The 23,315-nt window shown below is 39.2% G+C and overlaps 1 protein-coding gene across 1 annotated transcript in view; it reads right to left on the bottom strand.

Annotated features, from left to right (window-relative positions):
• LOC126278850 (uncharacterized) overlaps positions 1-23,315 on the bottom strand; it is a 445,668-nt gene that overhangs the window by 91,782 nt on the left and 330,571 nt on the right. Inside the window, exon 27 of the mRNA XM_049979125.1 lies at positions 16,905-17,034. Coding sequence (XP_049835082.1) covers positions 16,905-17,034 — 130 coding nt within the window. The remainder of the gene's footprint in view (positions 1-16,904; positions 17,035-23,315) is intronic.

Here is a 23,315-nt window from a genome sequence, read left to right on the forward strand (position 1 = left end):
TGAGAAGTGACGAGCATGGGAAATGACTGAAAAAGTGTGAAGACAACACATTGCAGGCCTTATTGGATGAAGATGATACTCAAACTCAACAGGAACTCACGGAACAATTGAATGTGACCAAAAAAGCCGTTTCTCTTTGGTTGAAAGCTATGGGAAAGGTCCAGAAAGAGGGAAAATGGGTTCTGCATGAACTGAATTAAAGGCAGCAAGCAAATCGAAAGACCACTTGTGAAATGATGCTTGCCAGATGCAAAGTAAAGTAATTTTGCCATTGAATAGTGACAGGTAATTAAAAATGAATATATTTTGGGAATACTAAGTGTCATAAATCATGGGTGAATCCAGGCAAACCATCAACATTTGCTGCAAGATCAGATCACTTTGGAAGACAATGCTCTGTGTTTGGTGGAATCAGAAGGCAATCAATTATATATTACGAGCTGCTAGAACCTGGTGAAATCATTAACACTGAGTGCTACCAACAGAAAATTATTGATTTAAATCAAGCATTATATGAGAATTGACCAGAATATAGAAAAAAGCAACATAGAGTCATACTGCTCCATGATAATGCCCCATCACACACAGCAAAATGGGTCAGCAAAGTAATCAAGGCATTCAGCTGGGAAATAATAGGGCATGAAGCTTATTCTCCAGACTTGGCTCTGTCCAGTTATCATCTATTTGCATCACGGGATCACACTTCCACTGAACAACACCTCAATTCATATGAAAACGTATGAAAATGATTTGCTGACTGGTTCACTTCAAAAGAACTGCTTTTTTTTAGCATGGCATTCATATACTGCCAGAGAGGTGGGAGAAATGTATAAATAGCAATGGAGATTTTTCTGAATAAAATATTATTTATCAGTTACAAACAACAGATGTGTAATTATTGCAACCAAATTCTGATTTCATGCTTCTACACATGGTTGTTGTTGTTGTTGTCTTCAGTCCTGAGACTGATTTGATGCAGCTCTCCATGCTACTCTATCCTGTGCAAGCTGGTTCATCTCCCAGTACCTACTGCAACCTACATCCTTCTGAATCTGCTTAGTGTACTCATCTCTCGGTCTCTACACATGGTAAGGATCTCAATCTGTGTTAGTAAAACTCCCTGGTAATTAATGTAAAAGAATATGAGAAACAGCAATCTCTTGAACACATAATCACAATATTAAAAGAAAATGATGGTATAACAAATGACCTAACGGAGTGTTTGAGAAATTCATACAGATGTTTAATACAATTGGCACAAATGAAGCACATGACTGAGCACCCAATTTAAATGTTACAAAATCTATCCAATTTTTTTCTCATCCTTGGCATTACTGAGAGGTGCTTCCTAGCAATCATTTCAAAACTTCGAGCTAAAATGTTTTGTGGCTGGAATTACATTTCACCTAAGCTGCAGAGGAGAATCAGTGAAGCATCCCACACATCTCATAAATATCTCCCTCTGCCATGGAGAATTCCTGGATCTTTGAAAAATCACTGAAATCCTATTGGTGTATAAGAAGTGAATAAAAACTGACATGAAAAACTATAGGCCAATATCATTAACTTCAGAGCTTGAGAAATTATTAGAGAAAGTAACATTAAATCAGTTTGAGGCATATTTCATCAAACATAATCTACTTAACAATCTACAACATGTAAATCTTCAGGCTTTTCCAGTGATCTAATGACATATTGGGTTTCGGGTGTTCTGCCGGATATCAGCATCATACTTGCACAATATTTTGGTAACATAGCTCATAATCTTCATCAGGTGTTACCTCAGACTGCTCCTCAATTGGACCTGGACTATTATTTATGTCTGTGGCCTCCCCCTCCACCAGCAGTTGCAGGCATTCCCTCTGTGGCCTGCACCCAATCACTGTGATCTTCTGGAACGTTGCCCTTACATTTTTGGTCTGCTGTGATTCTGGGTGTTCCCTCTGTAATCTGTGTCCATCATTTTTGCTCTACTGTGATTCTAGGTGTTCTCCCTGTGGTCCACACCCACCAGATCTGCCCCTCTGTGTTCCATCTTCGGTCTGCTCATTTGAAATTCTGTCTGAGGTGCCAGGCATTCACCCTGCAGTCCACTCCTGCTCACTGCAATCTGCTGGAGCATTGCCATTCAGTTTTTGGCCCACTGTGGTTCTGGATGTTCCCTCTGCAGTCCAATCCCATCATTTCCTTTCTGCTGCAGTACTGGGTGTTCCCTCTGTGATGTGTGCCCACCAGATCTGCTCCTGGATGTTCCATCTTCAGTCTGTGATGCCTGGCACTCTGTTTGGTGATCATTTTCCAAATCCATGCCTTCCATTCTTGTATTTGTGCAGTGCTGCAGCCATCCCCATTGCTCCTTTAACAATTCCAGGGCAGGATCTAAGGGTCTACTTTGCTGGTACCCCATGCCACGGTTTATGAGATTGTCAGTCACTTTTATCTCAACTGATACCCTTATAACACTGTCCCAAAATCTGGGTGTCTGTGCTAGAATATCGGTTTCCTCATAGTTCATGGCACGATCTAGTTCTAGACAGCATTCACTAATGGCTTAATCAGGTGTGCCTCTAATGCTCTTTACACCTAACATCCACTGTGTTTGTCATTTGGCCAATGTAGGACATGCCACATTGACAAGGTATACTATAAATCTGTGGTTTCTGTATACCAGGTCATCTTTAATGCTCGCCATAAGTCCTCCAATTTTGCTAGATGGAAAGAAAAGACACTTGATATTGTGTTTACAGAGGATCCTATTGATTCTGACAGAAACAGAACCAGCATAGGGCAGATATGTCACCTTCTTTGCTTCATCTTGTTCTGTTTCTGAAACTTGTGGTGTAGTGGCTGGTTGGAGTGCCATCTCCAATTTGTTTTGCCATGTATTTATTTTTGCAGAAAACAGTTTTAAGATGCCTTATTTCTGTTGGTAGACTGTCTTGTTCTGATAAGGCACCTGCTCTGTGGACCAATGTTGAAACACGGTGTATATGCGGACAAGATAACAAAGTTCCTGGATTTCCCAGTTAAAAATACACTTTCTCCCAGGTGAAAATACAGTTCTTCCATGTTAAGTGACAGTATACTCTTCCTCGGAAGTGTAAAACTTATCAGTCCTTTGACTGGTTATGGTTTTGCACTCTGGCATAGAATTTCCTGGCCCTTTAAAAAAAGACGTTTTGGAAAGATATTTGATGTGCAGCAATGTGTGCTCTGCATATTTTTGTATTACAATAGTATAAATTTGAATTACACCAAACACTGCATGTTACTTTCTGAAGCATTGAAATGGTGATGTGGTTTTGTACGCCAGCCATAGCTCATGTCATGTGATATTGCCAGCCGATGACAGCGGATATTGGCCGTAGGACATGTGATGTAGTCAGCCCATAGCAATATCACTGTTAAGTAGCACATACACAGAAATAGGAAAAGTTAATAGTTTAAATTAATACACATAGTTTTCTTACAAGAAAAGCAGAGCTTTCACATACAATATTGGTCTAGAAGATTTATAAGCTGCAAGAGAAGCTTTCACATATAATGTTGATCTTTTTTGCACATCTTACACTTTAAGATACATCACACAAATGTGCCACTAAAAATTTTAATAATGACATAAATGTTTGATCTTCTTTGCTTGAAATTTTTCTAAATGATCGTCCTCGAAGAGTTGATTTTTAAATGAGAGTCAAATGGTTTGTGATTTAAGAAATTCATCATACATTCTTGCACATAGTTCATCTTGTGTTAAAGGAAATTTACCTTGAAAGTATCACTTTCCAAACAACCATTCACAATATTTTCCCACACCTGTTAGAAATAGGTTCATTTCAGCAGTTTCCAGAGAGCGCCAGATAACAGGCATCAGCCCACTTGCGCAGCTACGATGATGCAGGAAGCCCATATGCTTATACGTGTAAAACATTAAAAGATCTTACAGTATGTCATAAAAGAAACAAGACATCAGAGGATACTCAAAAAGCATTGGAATTTTGTGAACCATACTAAAATGCATAATTTGGCTTAAAGTGAAGATTCGTATGTCTAGATTTGGATGTAAATTTTCTTTGAGTACCAGTACTGTATTCTCAAGTTTGGTTCTTATTGTGGAATAATGCCATACATGCTAGAAGATGAAAACATGCACATTAAACACTTTATTTCAAATAAATAAACTGCCTCAGTAGAAAAGATTAATAAAAGCCAAATTTCTTTAGCAAACCGCAAAAATAACTTCATTGTTCTGGAAGGCTATTAATGCTTGACTGTCAATGGAAATAAAATCTGAAACTAATAAAATATTTTAGCTTCCATAATTATGTGAATGTATTTTAATTCACTTGATAGCATCCAGCCACAGAAATCTGTTTTGTTTTCATTTGATGTGAGAGCAATAAATGAAGAAGAAACAGCAAAATCCCTAAACATAAACACATGGCATGTGGAGACTGTCCATCTCCCCACTGCAACTCAGACTACTCTGTGCATCAGCCCCAGATCAATGATATTTGCAAACCATGGCAATACTAGATAGTGGTGACTGCCCCCCCCCCCCCCCCCCCCAAGCGTTTGAGGTAGGACACAAAAAAATTAAAAAAAAGTCAACTTCCCAAAAATATGTTCATTTTACAGTGCATATCTTTCTGAAGAGTCTGATATATAAAACATATGTGTTCAAGAAAATGTAAGACATGTTATTTGGTCTTAAGTGTGCCAAAGTGCAGTGCCACAACTCTTCACACAGCATTCTTCTATTGCACATCACTGTATTTTGCTCTGTGGGATTAAAACATATATATATTTTTTTAATGGGTGCCATTAAACTATATTCATGTCAGTGGAAATTAAAATGTCCTGTGGTGCTTCTCATGCTCCCAGTCAGCCAGTTTCACATCCAGCCCCTGTTTAAAAATATCATCTTAGTTAATATTGGATGGGATTATTTATAACTGAGAAAACAAGAACTCTTCAGAAAATTTGCACTCTTTGTTGTCTATTAGCTGACAACTTGCTTTTTTGTGTGACATAAAATTAAATATATAATACATAAAACCAGTAAAGACAAGAGACAAACAAGACAGTACACATTTCTTCAATCCTTAAGTCCTAGCAATTTTTCCTCTCTAACCTTAGTACAGCTTTACAAGGCATGCTCTCCTTTCTGGGGAAGAATCTATTAGCTCAAGAAAATTTGTCAAACATTTTGCTACAAGAAAAAATGAAATGTCGTTGTCTAATACTGAAAAAGCTGTTAATACAAATAGTACCAAAGACTGGTGTGGTTTCTCAATCTGATTACATCTATTTTGTCAGTGTCTGCTAGATATAATGAAATAGGTCTGTTCAATATTGCAGCAAATTTAACACACACTGAATAAACAAGACTGTTTTGGCACAAATAGTCATTTTCATAACACAACAGAATACAATTCCCAAAGTACCAATATCAAATGCCTATTAGGCCTGCTACAAGAAGAAAGCTTTAGCTTCAGAAATAGTTTTACATGTCATTCATATGCTCCAGTTTCTCAAGCATCAGATCAAAAAGTAGTAGTACAAAATCTTTATACACACATAAAAAAAGTTTTGCATCATCCTAGTTCCCACAACTCTTGGAGATAAACGTTGACTGTGGATATTGTATCACATACAGTCCCTTTGACTGTACAGAGATGTCACTAAACCCATCCAAAGATGTAAACAACCATGCATGAGCAGCACCTTTTCCAGTCATTCCACTAGGAAGGAGGTACATGGCTCATGTTGTCTGTAGTTCAACCATGGCTAGACAATCAGTACCATGATTCGATCACATCCACATTGTTACTTTGTGCCAGGAAGGGCTCTCAACAAGAGAAGCATCCAGGTGTCACAGAGTGAACCAAAGCGATGTTGTTCGGACACAGGTGAGATACAGAGAGATAGGAACTGTGGATGAGATGCCTCACTCTAGCTGTCCAAGGGCTACTACTGCAGTGGATGACCGCTCAGAGGACCCCTGATAGCAACACCAACATGTTGAATAATGCTTTTCATGCAGATACAGGATCTCATGTTATGACTAAAACTTTGCACAATAGGTTGCATGATGCACAACTTCACTCCCAACATCCATGGCGAGGTCCATCTTTGCAACCACAACACCATGCAGCACTGTACAGATGTGTCCAACAACATGCTGAATGGATCACTCAGGATTGACATCATGTTCTCTTCACTAATGAGTGTTGCATATGCCTTCAATCAGACAATAGTCGGAGACGTGTTTGGAAGCAACCTGGTCAGAGTGAACACTTTAGACATACTGTCCAGTGATTGAAGCAAAGTGGAGGTTCCCTGCTGTTTTGGGGTGGCATTATGTGGGGCCAACATAGAAGCAAAGTGGAGGTTCCCTGCTGTTTTGGGGTGGCATTATGTGGGGCCAACATACAGTGCGGTGTTATGGAAGACACCATAATGGCTGTACAATAAGTGAATGCCATCCTCCGAACAATAGTGCAACCATATTGGCAGCATATTGGCGAGCCATTCATCTTCATGGACAACAATTCACACCCCCATTGTGCACATCTTGTGAATGACTTCCTTTGGGATAACATCACTTAGCTAGAGTGACCAGCATGTTCTCCAGACATGAACTCTATCGAACATGCCTGGGATAAATTGAAAAGGGCTGTTTATGAACAACATGACCCACCATCTGCTCTGAGGGATCTAAGGAAAATCCCTGTTGAGGAGTGGGACAATATAGACCAACAGTGTGTTGATGAACTTGTGGATGTATGTATGTATGGTATTCTGCCTTACAGCACGTCTTTTCATGCGTTAAGCCTTTTCCACTTTTGTCTTTCCATAGCCAGTCTTTTCATTTCTGAATATTTGCCTCCTTTGATATTGTCCAGCATTTGATATCTTCTTTTTCCTCTTCCCCTTTTTCCCTCCATCATTCTTTCTATTCCTTCCTTCAATAAACAGTCCCTCCTCAAACAATGTCTCATCCAGTTCTGTTTTCTCTTTCAGATGACTTTCAGCATGTTTCTTGTGGATAGTATGCCACAATGAATACAGGCATGTGTCAATGCAAGAGGACATGCTACTGGGTATTGGAGATACTGGTGTGTAGAGCAATCTGGACCACCACCTTGGAAGGTCTCACTGTAAGTTGGTACAACATGCAATATGTGGTTTTCATGATCAATAAAAAGTGTGGAAATGATGTTTATGTTCATCTGTGTTGCAGTTTTCTGTACAGGTTCCGCAACTCTCGGAACCAAGGTGATGCAAAACTTCTTTTGGTCTGTGTATAAATTTGGAATCGTCATATTCTTCCATAATTTGTGTGATGTCACCATTTCTTCTCCTTCCTCATTCTAACAAATAATCTTGTCATCATTAATTATGTAAGTTTTCCTGCCAGTGCCAAAACTTATTCTCCAGTTAACTTCAGTAACCCTGCCACTTGCCCGCGAAAGGCAAAGGTCCTGAGTTCGAGTCTTGGTCCGGCACACAGTTTTAATCTGCCAGGAAGTTTCATATCAGTGCACACTCCACTGCAGAGTGAAAATCTCAGTCTGGAAACATCCCCCAGGATGCAGCTAAGTGATGTCTTCTCAACATCCTTTCTTTCAGTAGTGCTAGGCCTGCAAGGTTCGCAGGAGAGCTTCTGTTAAGTTTGGAAGGTAGGAGACGAGGTACTGGCAGAAGTAAAGCTGTGAGGATGGGGCATGAGTCGTGCTTGGGTAGCTCAGTTGGTAGAGCACTTGCCCGCGAAAGGCAAAGGTCCCAAGTTCGAGTCTCGGTCCGGCACACAGTTTTAATCTGCCAGGAAGTTTCATATCAGCGCACACTCTGCTGCAGAGTGAAAATCTCATTCTGGATGTCTACAAGATGCTTGTGGATGAGCACCACATATTATCGTCATGGCAAGTTTTGAGCAAAGAACACTTTCTTTCATAAAGATGAGTTACACTAGAACATTATTCCAAATGGCACTATTGAATGAAAATATGCTAGCTTACTGATTTGTCGTTCTCCAAGATTTGCTATGACTGTAAGCATAAATGTGGCTGAACTATCTTGTTTTAGAGGTTCCAAATTTGCTCTTGTCAATACACTATTTGTTATTTCATCACCATGTGTTGCACTTATTAGTGGTGCAGTACAGCTAGATGTGCAGAACTAAATATGGTGTGCCTTTTTAAAAGTGTGAGTGACATGATTTGCAGAAAAGCAGTCAATGATACTTTTAGGAACACTGTTTACCATTTCTCCTGTTGGTATATGTAAACTTCGACTGATTATGATACTAGCATTATCTGAAAAAAGAACTAATTATGAGTTAAAAGGAAGATTCTTTACAAATATCAGGAACAATAGTCAACTTAAGATTGAGCATTGGGAAACTCCATATGTGATTTTTCCACAGTCAGAAATATGTCACCTTACAATATTGGTTGAGTTACTAAACACAACTTTCTGCCTTCTTTTGGTTAGATATGACATTATCCGCTGGTTGATACGAGAATATTGTGATTCACACAGTCTAATGACTTAGATAAATACATTACATGCTGCTGTTTCTAGTATACAAAAGTAAATGTATAATATCTTTGTTCAAAGTGTAAAAGTGTCCTAAAAGAATTCTTGAATAAAGATAGTATTCTAGCATACATCACCCTCTCAAAAATTTTGGAAAATGCTGTCAGTAGTGAAACAGCCTTGCAGTTACTGACATCACTCCTATCACCCTTCTTACAGAAGGGTTTAACATTGGATTCAATCTTTCTGGAAAAATACCTTGAGTTAGTGAAGCATTACATATTTCAGATAGGACAGGACTTATTACAGAGTAAAAAATCTTTAATACTCTGTTGGAAACACTATAAAATTCAGATGAGCTTCTATTTTTGAGAGACTGTATAATTTTCTTAAATTCAGAAGAAGTTGGTGATACACTCATATGACTGAATTTATTCAAGTTGCTTGTTCAGCATAATGCTGTAACTTTTTGCTTGAACTGTTTGTCTCTATATTTCCTACTACATTTAGGAAATAATTATTAAACATATTTGGTACTTGTAACCCATCATTTATATAGTCCTTCCATTAAATCCAGTAGTGATGTCACTCTGTTCTGTGGCTGGCTGTCCTGCCTCTCATTTCACTATATTCCATACAGCCTTCGAATTCCTGATTTTTGACATAATTTGCATGTCCCTTGATGTTTAATAACTTTTCTTAATAATTTTGAGTAGTTGTGTTGTATGTTCCTACTGCAGAGTCTTTACCTGTTCCAGCCAGCAGCCAGATTTCCCTTGTCTCTTCACAAGATACTTTAATCCCTCTAGTGATCCATTGTTTTAATATAGTTCTTTAGGGTTCTTTCTGATTAGCTTATGCAGAAAGCTATTTTCAAATAATGATATGAATAATCATGGAGTACATTAAATGTTATTGCAGCCTTCGGTTCATCATAAATTTCATCCCAGATCATCTCTCGTAACTATTCTTAAAAACATTTGTTCTGAGGTCATTAATTATTTCAAATGATTTCCACTGAGAAGTATTAATAGTGTAAGGCACTACCTTATTTATTCTAACTGTGAATCATGCTCGGAGTGAGCGTTTCTTACTGGGTATACAGTTATTTTCTAGCTTTGAGCTTCATCATAGAAAACATTATCAATCAATCTTCATGCACCTACATCGGAAAATGAATTACTGAGATGAAATTGGAGGAACCAAATAAGGTATCCAGATCATTTTTTCCTATTAGAATTCTGAAGAAAATCTATACTGAAATCACCACAGACTCCTAAGTGCATGGTGCAGATAGTTTAATAAGGAATCCATGTACCTTGTAAACAGTTGAATATTTTCTAGTGGAGACTTACATATAATAAAGATTAAAAGTGAAATATTTTTCAGTATTAATTCACAACCACACACTTCTATGTGCCGATACTACAAAATCTTTTTGTTTCAACGTTTTTGGAGGCTCTGGCCCTTAGAGATTGAGTTACCACAACCGAGGCAAAAGTAGAAAAAGTGAAAATCAGTCATGGGTCAATTTTCATCTTGCACAACATTTTGAATGACAAATGTCACCGCCCCCTTGGTTCTGACACTGATCACACTCATTTAAGAAGCCTGAGGAACCGTCGCAGTAACACTAATATCGTCTCTCTGTTAGGCTGATCCAGATGGCTTCTCTAGTCACATAATCACCATGGACAATTACTGGATTTGGCATTTATTTATTTTTGCCCATGATTTGATGCTAACAGATTGTAATTGTAAGGTCTAAACTGTAACAGAGAATATTACTGAAATCTCCTGATGGGCTTATAGAAGGTTGTGAAGATGAAGTGACATGGGAAGCTCTCAAAAGGGGTGGGAGGTTTCTCCATGACAATGTCCCACTCATTCTCCACAGGACACAGCCACCACACATGCTGCTCCTTGGGCTATCACATTTTGCCTCAATTCCCATATTTCCCTGATTTGGTGCTCTTGTTTTCTTGAACGAAAAAACTACTGAATGGCAGGTATGCCCAGAGTGACACCAAGCTGATTTTTGAGGTGGAATATTTCATGAACAGCCAAAATGATGACTTCTAATAACCAAGGTCTCTGTCAAGTCATCTAACATTGGGAAAATCTATTGCACTGAAGGATGAACATACAGAGAAGGACTATCACCATCATCATCATCATCATCATAAAATTTCTTGGATGTGACTGAATTTTTTTCAAGTTGATAATTAAAACTTTATGACTATTTATTGTGCTTAAAACCAATTACATTCTGTATATAAGGAAAGATTATGTAGTGGGTTTCTCATTCAAAAACTTTATATTAGTGTTGATAATTTTGTGGGAGTACTGTGTTAGGCCTTGTGTAAGAAGGAGAGACATCTACCAGCATATGTTGAAATTCGAGAGTGGAAGGGTTGTTGCCTATTGTTACTGTGTTTTATTGTTCTGTGATATTGATGTGTGATTTGGTTAAGATCCCATGATCCCATGACTGTAATGCAAATATGGAACTGACAGGTTCAAGAGTGCTATGTTCAATACCATGCAGTATCTCAATGAGCCCACACAACTAGTGCCTGAGAAGATAAACTTATTGTTCATACAGCCAGATTCTCTTTACAGACAAGCCCTATTTCTGTGTACAATATCACAATGGATATAACCAGATGTGGAGGCTGCAAGGAGAACCAATGTAAGGTAACATTTGTCACTTTCATATGGGCCCAGCAGCTGACGTCATGGTATCTGTTGCCAAGTGTGCACAATATGATCATGTTGGCAGTAATGTCCTGAGATACCTTGATATGTGAGGTAGTGGATAGCATGTTCACCTGATCTCTCATTGTCTCATTATGTGTTCCCAACAAACTGGCATCACTCATGAGACATGATAATTGATGAGCTGTGGAACTGAGTTGAAGGAGAAAGGGTATAACATACCCATAGCTGTCATCCAAAGCCAGTTCAGCTTGATGTCCAGGCAGGATAGAGTGATTGTTTCTCTCAAAAGTGGCAGATCTGCGTATTAAATGTCACATCCTGTAAACTCCCAAATTACCAACAAATTGAATCATGTATTCTTCCTACTGTGCTGCATATGTACAATTGTACAATAAAAAAAATGTTGTTTTAGTATCCTCACCAGACTCTAACATTAAAATCGAGATGAGTGTTGGCCAACCAGAGCTGTGTTTTTTTTCCTTCCTCTTTTTTTTTTCCCCCCACCATGGGTGGCATGGACTTCATGTCAAGGCAAGACCCTCTCATGGGATAAGCAAGGAGGAAAGTGTGCACACTTTGTTCATCCAGTTGCATCAACATCATTTCTGAAGCTATCCAATTGCCGGCATTAGTTTCACACACAGTTACATGTTTCCTCTTGATTTTTATTCTTGATTTGCTGTTGTGACTTTATTTATATGCTGCTGATGATCCTTGGCTTTCACATTTTGGACTAATATCAGTTTGTCGTTTTGGATTTGTGCATTGTTTTCACAGCCAACCAGTTGGTCTTTATAGCCAATCACTATTTTACCAACACCCAATTCATGAGATTTCAATTTAAATGGCCAGTTTTGTATTTAAAATAGAACAAGAGTGTCTGCCTCAAAGTAGCAGAAATATGAGCAACTGGAGCAGAGCTGATTTGCAGACAAATTAAAAAAAGATTCTAGCTTAAATTCTTAATGAAGTATCTGAAGAAAAGGAAAAGTCACTGCAAACTATGGATCAGGACAAATGCAAAAACAGTAGCATATTTTGAAGTGTCGAAACTTTGATTTCAAAACCTAGGTGTAACATTATGAAAGGACTATCACATGAATTGTAATATGAAACTTGATACCATGGAATCAGTCAGACTGGATTTCTTTATCAAGTGTGTTGAGGATGGGACCAGTTTCAGCTGCCCCTGTCCAGCCAAATCTTATGGTTCATGATATCATTCCTCTCCCCCCTGCTACCGTTCTTATGAAATACACTCTTGAGAATCTATTTCCTCCATTAATAATTTCTAATTTTCCATCTTTTACACTGATCCTCTTACCGACAAATATTGAAAATGCATCTACTTGTCACATAATCAATAACTTTATTTCAGTGATGGCAAGCACTTTCTCTCATATATGTTTCACCAGAGAACTAATTTCCATAGTTGTGGAGGAACGTGTGTGTGAGTGTATGTGTTTGTGTGTGTGTTTATCTTTTCAATTAAATGTGCCTATGTATCACATATCATTCATGTGCAAGAGAATGGTTGCCATTCCTCCTCTTTCACTTGTTGTTTCCTAATATCTTAAACATTTGTATATATGAGAGTACCAATCTATATCACTGCTTTCAAGGTGGATGTTCCTATTTTGGACTCTGTAGGACATAAAGAGCAGTCTGATCTTATCTATTTATTTGGCAATATGTTGTGTTTTGTAAAGTCAAACAATGAAAAATATTGGATGGAGTAATAACAATAGTATGAAAAGCATAGATTACTCCTCACTACATAGCGGAGACACAGAGTCACAGACACACACAACAAAAAGACTACTAAACATGTAAGCTTTCAGCCAGGAGGCCTTCTTCTCACATAGACAACATATACATACACATTCAAACAAACACAGCTCACACACGCCTGACTGCTGTCTCTGGCTGCCGAGGCAAGAGTGTGGGCAACAGTGTATAATGAGAGAAGGAATCTGGGTGGTTGGTGTAAAGGAAGAGGCAGGGGCAGGGAGGTGGAGGGAGAGAAGGGTACAGGTGGGGAGATGGTAAAGTGCTGTTGTGGGAGCATACAGTGGCAAGATGGAAGAAGAGTAGGTCAGCTAGGTGCAATTGGGAGGTTAGACAGAGGGTGTAGAGTGAGGGGTGGGTGTGGTGAAGGGAGGGGAGTGGATGCGGAGGAGAGAAGTAAAAAGACCGGGTGTGCCTGTGGAATAGAAGGTTGTGGAGTCAGAACAGGAAAGGGGATAGGTGGGTGAAGGACATTGACTAATGAAGGTTGAGGCCAATAGGGTTAATGAAACATAGGATATATTTGCAGGCAGAGTTCCCACAGCAAAGTTCAGAAAAGTTGGTGTTGATAGGAAGGATCCAGGTGGCACAGGTTGTGAAGCAGTCATTAACATAAAAAATGCTGTGTTGGGCAGCATGCTCAGCAACTGTGTGGTCCAGCTGTTTCTTGGCCACAGTTTGTCAGTGGACATTAATGTGGACAGACAGCTTGTTGTTTGCCTTGCCCACATAGAACACAGCACAGTGATTGCAGCTTAGCTTACAGATCACATGACTGGTTTCACAGGTAGCCCTGCCTAAGATGGGATAGGTGAAGCTTGTGACCACACTGGAGTAGGTGGTGGTGGGAAGATGTATGGGACAGCTCTTGCATCTAGACATATTACAGGGATGTGAGGTAGTCATGCCCTGAAATGAGGAATCTTCTACTTACTATGCTCCCCATCCCTCCCACAGTGGTATTCTGCTGTCCACCAAACCTAAACAATTTCTCCATCCATCCCTGCACAACACCTGCTCCCAACCCATTGCCACATGGCTCATGTCCCTGTAGTAGACCTAGATACAAGATCTGTCCCATACATCCTCCCACCACCAGTTACTCCAGTCTTGTCACAAGCATCACCTATCCCATTGAAGGCCGGGCTACCTGTGAAACCAGTGATGTGATCTACAAGCTAAGCTGTAACCAGTGTGCTGCATTCTACATGGGCTTGACAGCCAACAGGCTGTCTGTCAGCATGGATGCCCACAGACAAACTGCAGCCAAGAAATAGATGGACCACCCAGTTACTGAGCATGTTGCTCAACACAACATTCTTCATGTTAACAATTACTTCACAGCCTGTGTCATCTGGATCCTTCCTACCTACACCAGCTTTCCTGAACTGCACAGGTGGGAACTCTCCCTGTAATATGTACTATATTCCTGTAACCCTCCTGGCCTCAACCTTTGTTAGTCATTGCCTTCACCTGCCTACCCTCTTCCCTGTTCCCACTCCACAGCCTTCTGTTCCAAAGGTGCATCTGCCACCGTCCCCCCGCCCCCCCACCCCCTACCCCCCACCCCACACCCCCCACCCTTTTCCCCTGCCCAGCCCTTTGCCCTCTGTCTAACCATCTGACTGCACCCCGCTGCCCTATCCATCCCTCACCTCATACCTGTATGGTCCCACAAACAGAACTTTACTGTCCCCCACTGGTACCCTGCTCTCCTACCCACTCCCTGACCCAGCCTTCTCGTTTATCCTCACCAACCAAATTGCTACCATCATGCACTATTGCTCACAGTGTGGCCTTAGCAGCCAAAAATAGCAGTTGTGTGTGTTTGTGTGTGTGTGTGTGTGTGTGTGTGTGTGTGTGTGTGTGTGTGTGTGTGTGTGTCTGCTGTCTATTCCAGAAGAAGGCCTTCTGGTCAAAAGTTTATATGTTTAGTAGTCTTTTTGTTGTGTCTACCTGCAACTCAACATCTCTGTTTTATGAAGTGGAGCATAGCATTGTTGTGTTATGTACTTTGTTAGCAGATATAAATTTCACTGAATTACCTGAAGTCATATTATTTTGTACTTCTTCCATTACCTGAAAGAGCCATAATTTGCAGCCAGTGTAACAATTAGATGAATAGGGAAGACCACCTGTCCTGATAGATCTCCACAGACAACTAGAGGTGTGTCATTTTCAATGATTCACAGTGTAGCTGATGTGTGTAGGAAGAGGATTCACATGCAGATCACAATGATCTAACTAATCCTGAAGATGCTCACTTTGCTATATTCTGGGGAATTTGTGGAATGTTGGATTACATTGAAGTCTTAATCATATTCTTCTGCCCGTTTGTAGGTACATCTATCTGTGCAGAATTGAGCATATCTTGTTAAAATGTCCCACTCTTCCAAGGAAAAGCTAACAGTCATTAGGTGAAAAATGTGATATCTGAGAATTTATTTATAAACTAATCAGTCAAAGGTACCTTCAAGCTGGAAAGTAACCTTAAATGTGGACTAGTGCTTCTAGAGACCTTCATGTATCAGTGAAATCAACATTCACCTTCGATATCATTGGCATTTATAATATACTGATAGTGCATGCACAATACCCTCAGTCTATACAGGGATATGACTAAATCACAAACTTTGCTGTTTTAAAAATGTTTGACTTAATCTGAAAGTAAAAAATGATGACTTTTTTTTGCAATTTGAAAATATTGTTCCTTTTACCCATGTGTGTACAGACAGTTGTTCAAGCATCTGTACACTTCATTTCCTACTGTCTCAAGTTGCAGAGATCACTTCTTGAAAATTGTCATAAAAATGAGTATTTATTTGTGGTACATTAAAACTAACAGTAGAAGTCACTAAAAGAAATTTTAGCATAAATCTTGCATTTCATTGAATTGCTCTGCATTTACAGTGATTTTTGTAGCTAGAGATATTTACATTAATAATGTTAATTTCTCTAAGAAATGGTACTCAAAGGTATGATATTTGATTAACTGCACCCAGCTTCTGTAAGTTAGCTAATAATTGACTTATGCTATACAAACTGATTATCACCTTTCTTATTTTTTTGCCATCATTATATTAGCAATGTGTAACAGATTTGATGATTACAGGACATATCAGAGTGCAAACATTACAAATAATATCCAACAGTTAGTTAATGGTAACTGAATTGTTAGTTAATGGTGACTGAATTAATTCACTGCAATAAGGAAGATTGAGGCCAAGGCAGACATAAACCAACACAACTGTGATCACATTAGTGTTAGCTGGGATACTACAAGTAGCAGTGAACTGCAATAAAAATCCAAGCCACAGCTCATGGAAACATAAATGAAGCAGTGCATTATAGCATAGTTTGAAATGATAATGATAATACAAAAAACTAGTGTAAAATCCAGGGTGTTTATAAATGAATATCGGGGTTTTAATGCTTTATAGTATTTATTACATTGTACTTACAGTTATAAATAATATGTCAAATGAAAGAGCAACTCAAGTTTAAAAGTGAATTTTGAAAGACATAATAGGGTAAAAAAAGCGCAGGTATGATAATGAAAAAACTACACTGATATTTTGAGAATATTCTAAAAAAAGATTAAAAAACCAGGTGCTATTCACTGCAGAAGTAAAGAGCCCTTTCTGTTGGCACTTCATACACTTACATTACACAAGTCATTGTGTATCCATATCTTCTGTTTCTACAGTACAATAGTGAACAATGATTATAGCTAAAAATAGTGTGTGTATGTATGTTTCTTTGTGTAACATATAATGTTTTAATAGCTGTTGCAGTAATTTAGAAATGATAGAATATAAACAAAAGTATATAGCATATATTCTAGTAAAACTCACGTGTAAAAATTGTCCTTGTACAGCCACTTTCGTTACAGGAAGGAGTAAGATTAATGGCTCCTTAATCTGTTCATTTTGTAGCACTGTTCCCTTCGAATTCAAGATGGTGAACTCATATACATTGCTGATTCTGCACATAGGTAGTAAATAACATTTATTTATCTTTCAATATAAACACTGCAAGAACTGAATACATAATAATTCTTACATTCAAATGATGAGATGTTCAAGTGAGTTTACAGAAAAATAGCTGGTTTGAATAAACAACTTTACAAGTCACTGTAACCGATATGTTTAATTAACATTAACATATTTAGTTCTCAGTATTTGTGGCAATAAGTAATATCAGAATACCTCAGAAGTTAAGTGTGGCACTGAGGACAGTTGATAAATTAGAGGCACGTGTAAGGGGTCTGGAACAAGCACAGGGAAGACGAAATGGCTTGCATCACAAAAAAAAGCAACTAAGAAGCAAAAAGTGGAGGAACCTCAAGTAGAACTGACTGAAATGCAAGCTGAAAAATATAAAAGACAGGCAAGAAAGAAAATTTGAAAAGAAGGTTGTTACTCACTACATAGAGGAGATGACAAATGACTGCCATGCTACATTTAAAAGACTGCTGGATATTGTTAGCAAGTGTATTAAATCTTTCATTAGATACAGACAAAACACACATGTAGGCACATGTCAGAATGACTGTCATCTCCAGGCGATAAGGCCTACCCGAGACTGTAATGTTTGGAGATAACAGTGGTCATGTGTGAGTGAATTATGCTCATGTGAATGTGTGTGTTTTGATATCTACATCTGCCAAAGTACTTAGAATGATAATTTATAATAACTAACAGCCTTTCCAATATGCCTATATGCCATGCAACGCCTTTTCTGTGTGGTGAGTAGCTATCTATCTGCTTCATATTGTTATTAGACAATATATATACATGCACAGCTACATTGTTTCAGCTAATTACATTGTTTCAGCACTGCAACTTAAATGCGGTGAGGTGTTTCATTGGGGAGGGGGGAGAAAGATAGGGGGGTGGGGGTGGGGGAGGGGTTGCAGGTTGTGAAGGTTAGCTATCAATTGGAAGACAGACACAACGAGCATATGTACGGAACTGGCACTGGTCAGTTTGTGATGTAGGCACGGGGAGTTATGTGTAGTGCACAATAATGTAAATGAGTGGACAAGAAAGGGGGATCTAGGACAGAGGAAGTGGGAGCCTGCAGAGAGTAGGGTGTAGGTACAAGATGAGTGGAGTGGAGGTCATCGGGCCTGGAGTGGAGGTGGTTTTGAGAACGGGTCTATCGGAGATTGATGCCAAGAGTATTATGTAATAGAAGGATATGTTGTAAGGAAAATTTCCATCTACTTAATTCAGAGATGCTGGCACCAGGAAGCTGTAGCAGAACTATTACACTGCTGCTTTCATTGGGAGCCTTGTGTCTGGTAGAACATAACTGGTTAGGTATGATCATTGTGCAACCTCATCCTCACTACCCATGGGTTCCTTTATGCAGGGGTCTGAATGACCTACTCTTCATTTTTAACCTTCCCCTGTCTATACCTCTCTCTTCCCAAAGGAAGAAGCTATTAGTTCTGTAAGCTAGGTAGATTGGCACTTTTACTTTAATATGTGTCTATTAGCAGTACTCCAGAAGGTAAGTAACGATCAGCATATATAGTCATAGGATACCTCACAATCATGTTTTGTGAAGTGCTCAGTTTTATATTTCTGAGTATTTAAAGGGAGTTTATTTATTTATTCAGACCATCTGATCATATGGAGTCAAATGTACTGGAGAATACTAGACATGACTTAAATCTAGAGTTTGAAAAGAAGAACAATAATTTTGTGAGCAATTATTACAAATAACTAAAATCACAAATTACACATACTGAAAAGTTCATGTATTTATTTATTTATTCATTTATGTCCTGAATCTTTGTGGTACATATACCATATCTTAGATGTTGGACAAAATGACATTACATTAATATACTGTTACATTGATTGTATACATTAGGTTTATAAATTGTTACATTTTTATATTTCTATATTGTTACATTGCATTTTTATATTGCTTCAACCAAAATTAACTTATTTTTCAAGGTACTGTGTTACTAAGTAAAAACAGTTTTCCAAGAGATATGATGTTACAGATTTTTTTAAAGCTATGGATTTTGTTTATGGCCTTCAGGTTACTTGGCAGCTTATTAAACAAATGTGAATCTGAGTGATATACGCCTTTCTTGCACAGTGTGGTATACCAATTATGTCTGTGTATGTCACTATTTGCCCTTGTATGGTGTTCATGTACAGATTTATTTTGAATAAATACATTTCCATTTTTTAGCATGCTTTTTTTTAGAAACATTACAATTTCTAGTATATAAATACATGGTAGGGATAGAATCCCCAGTTCTTTAAAGAATGGTTTGCATGATTTTCAGCTGTTAGAATTTTTCATTATCCTCACAATCTTTTTTTGTTTCCGGAATGTGGTTACGCTATGAGGAGAATTCCCCAGAATATGATGCCATATCTCAATAGGGAGTGTATGCAAGCGTAATACGCCACTCCAACTGTTTCAGGCCTTGTGTTGTTCCATATAATCCTCATTGCATAAGTCATTTTGGATAGTTTAGAATTTAATGAAGTGATGTGGGAATTCCATTTAAGATTGTTTTGTAAGTAGATGCCAAGAAATTTTGTTTCAGTGACACTGTTAATTCTTTGGTTTTCCATGGACATGTTTGGTTTTAATGGGTTTTTATTTTGTTGTGTATGGAAGTGTATTGAATAGAAACAATGGGACTGTAGATATTTACAAATAGATCTTTCCAACACAATATTATGAAAAGGAAAGTTCCTACTCACCATATGGCAGAGATGCTATGTCACAGACAGGCACAACAAAAAGACTGTCACAATTAAAGCTTTTAACCATTAAGGCCTTCTTCAACAATAGTGTCATAATATTGTTACATTCCATCCTGGATTTTCTACTGTGAGATTTTTCAAACACATTTATGCTTAATTTAGGCTTACATTTTAAATTATCTGCCACCTTGTTGAACAAGTTTACTCTTATATAGCTTGTACCTTTCTGACACAAAGTTGTATTACCTGGGATTACATGCATGCTCCCTTGTAATTTGTGTATGTGAAAATTTTTTCTCATACCATTACCAGTCATTGCACCACTTTGAAATCTTATCAAAATCTGACTGATCATTTATGCTCTGTCTTCAGGCAGTACTTCATTACAGTTTACTGAAAAATCTACAAAAAGCCTGAGGCTACTATTAATGTTATCTGCTAAGTCATTATTATACAATATGAAAACAAGGACCCCAAATACCTTTTGGGGACATGAATGAAGTTATATCTGCTTCTGCCAATGACTCTCTATCCAAGATAACATGCTGTCTCCTCTCAACCAAGAAATCCTCAATCCAGTAGCAAATTTAGTTTCCTCCCCCATATGATCATACTTTCCTCATGTTTTAGATTCAGCATATTACATTCAATGAAAGCAGTGATCAGCAGTGGGGCAGGGAAGGGGGAATGACAGCAGGGTACAGGTGGGGAGAGAGAAGACCACTGTGTGGTGAAGCATGCAGGGACTAGGAGGCAGCAGGACAAAGCTGTCAGATGCAGTCAGTAGGCTGTTGGGGGAGGCAGGGGGGAGGAAATGAGGCGTGAAAAAGGAGAGCAGCACATAAGAGGATAAGACCAGTAGCATCGATAGAGTGGAGCACGATCAGGGCAGAGGGTGTGAACTGGGAAGAGGTAATATGACAGAGGGGCTGGAAGCTTTTGGGTGGAGGGAATGAGGAAAATGGGTTTCCTTAGACTGAGGCTGGGATGATTTTGGGAGCAGACAATGTATTGTAATGATAACTCCCATATGTGCAGTTCAGAAAAGCTGGTAATGGAGAGGAGCATTCAGATGGCCAGAGTTGTGAAGCAGCTAGTGTTGTCAAGCAAGTTATGTTCAGGTGCATGTTGTGCCAAACAGTGGTCCACTTTGTTCTTAGCCACAGTTTTGCAGTGTCCATTCATCCTGGTGGACAGCTTGTTGCTAGTCATTCCAACATAAAACACTCCAATGACTGCACCAGAGTTGATATATGACATGGCTGCTTTCACAGGTGGCCCAGGCACAGCCTCTGATTGGGTAGGACAAGCCTGTTACAGGACTGGAATAGGAAATGTTAAGTGAGTGGGTTGGGCAGGTCTTGCACATGGGTCTTCCACAGGGATATGGTCCTTGTGGCAAGTGGCTGGGGCACTTACCTCCACCTCTCTGATGGTTTCAACCATACCTCTGTCCACATTAAACACACCAACCAGCAACAATACCTTAATTTCAATAGCTGCCATCTCTTCCACACCAAAAAATCCCTCCCGTACAGCCTGGGCACCTGCGGATGGGCATATCTGCAGTGACAAGAACTCCCTTGTCCAGTATGCTGAAGTTCTTACAATGGCCTTCACAGACAGGTACTATCCCTCAGACCTTGTCCACAAACAGATTTCCCATGCTATGTCCTCACACAACCTCAATTCTCCCACCACCCCAAAGAACCAGCTACAAAGGAGTTCCCCCACTGTCACCCAATGCCATCCTGACTGGACCAAATGAACCACATCCTTCGTTAGGGCTTTGATTATCTATCATCATATCCTGAAATGAGAAATCTCCTACCCAAGCCTCTTTTCACCCCTCCTGAAGTGGTGTTCTATCACCAACCAGACTCCACAACATCCTAGTTCATCCCTATGCCACTCCCAAACCCAGTCTCTCGTCATATGGATCATATCCCAGGTGCAAGTCCTGCCCAATGAACCTGCCCAGCACTTCCTATTCCAGTCTTGTCACAGCCTTATCCGACCCCATCAGAGGCCAAGCCACTGGTGAAAGCAACCATGTCATATACTGGATCTGCTGCAATCATTGTACAGCTTTGTATATTAATATGGCTACCAGCTAACTATCCAGCAGGATCAATGGGCACTGTCAAATTGTGGCCAAGAACATAGTGGGCTCTGAGCACTATGGGACTTAACATCTATGGTCATCAGTCCCCTCAAGAACATAGTGGACCACCCTGCGGCACAACATGCAACTGAACATGACATGCTTGACTTCCATGGCTGCTTCACAACTCGGGTCATCTGGATTCTCCCCTCCACTACCAGCTTTTCCGAACTGCGCAGATGAGAGCTGTTTTCTTGCAACACATTCTCTGTTCTTGAAGTTATTCTGTGCTCAAACTACAATAACCTACTCCCCTGCCTTCCTCTGTGCTATGATCTCCTCCCAATTCACATCCCACCACCCTTATTATGCAGCGCTCTCTGCTAACACATCCACCAGTCTGTTCCCCTCTTTGCTCCTCTCCTTTTCCATTTGCTGTTGCCCACTCTCCCCACCTTACGCTGCCCACAGTCTCCCAATGCTACACCTGGCAGCTTTGTACTGTTCTCCCTGCATGCTCTCCCTCCACCTATAGCTCGCTATTCCTCCCCCTTCCCTGCCTCATTCTAGATTGCTGCTTTCATTCAACACAACAGTAAGAGTCTGGCCTGAATGGCTGGAGATAGTGGCCATGTCTGTGAGGTGTGCCTGCTTGTGTGAATGTGTGTGGCGTTTTCCCTTCTTTTCTGAAGAAAGCATTGGCCAAATGCTCAGTGTGTAACAGTCTTTTTGTCAGACCTGTCTTCAACTCAACATGTCACCTTTAGGCTTAGTGCCAATCTTTAATTTTCATAACTGATAACAATAACTTTACAAATACTACCAAAAAGATGAATGTAAAATTTGATCATATTACTAACCTTCCATGAACTTTAGCTGATGTCATCCTTTTCAGATAATGTTAAGCATGTACTGAAATAACAGTGTCCTATACCAGAAGAGTACATATTTTAGCTTCATAATTATGAGAGTGATTATGAGTAGTTTCCAAAAGAAGGTAATGTCACCTTTATAGTTTGAGTTTACAGAAAGATCACCCTGGCGTGAATGATTTTCCACATCTGGAAACTTCAGATAATTTACATATCTGATGAACTGCAACCATTTAACTTTTATGCAACATTTGCTTTCAGTAGGCAAGGTTCAGATGTCAAAGCAACTGAAATCAAAACGGTAACTATTACAATATTTTTGAATGTACTTCATCAGTTTTCTCACTGAGCATTCCTATTCAATATTGTTACTGGTGAAGGATTTGAGGCATTCTTGTTAACTTAACTAAAAAAAAAAAAAAAAAAAAAACAGCTGAGCCTAACAAAAGGCATCCCCTCAAACAAAGGACAGTGAAAACAGATAATATTTTGCATTTGGTGGCACAAAAAGGTTGATGTCACTATGAACTCCTCCCTAGTTGTGTGTTA

This window comes from Schistocerca gregaria, chromosome 6 (assembly GCF_023897955.1).
Source record: "Schistocerca gregaria isolate iqSchGreg1 chromosome 6, iqSchGreg1.2, whole genome shotgun sequence".
In the NCBI taxonomy this organism is placed as follows: Eukaryota; Metazoa; Arthropoda; class Insecta; order Orthoptera; family Acrididae; genus Schistocerca; species Schistocerca gregaria.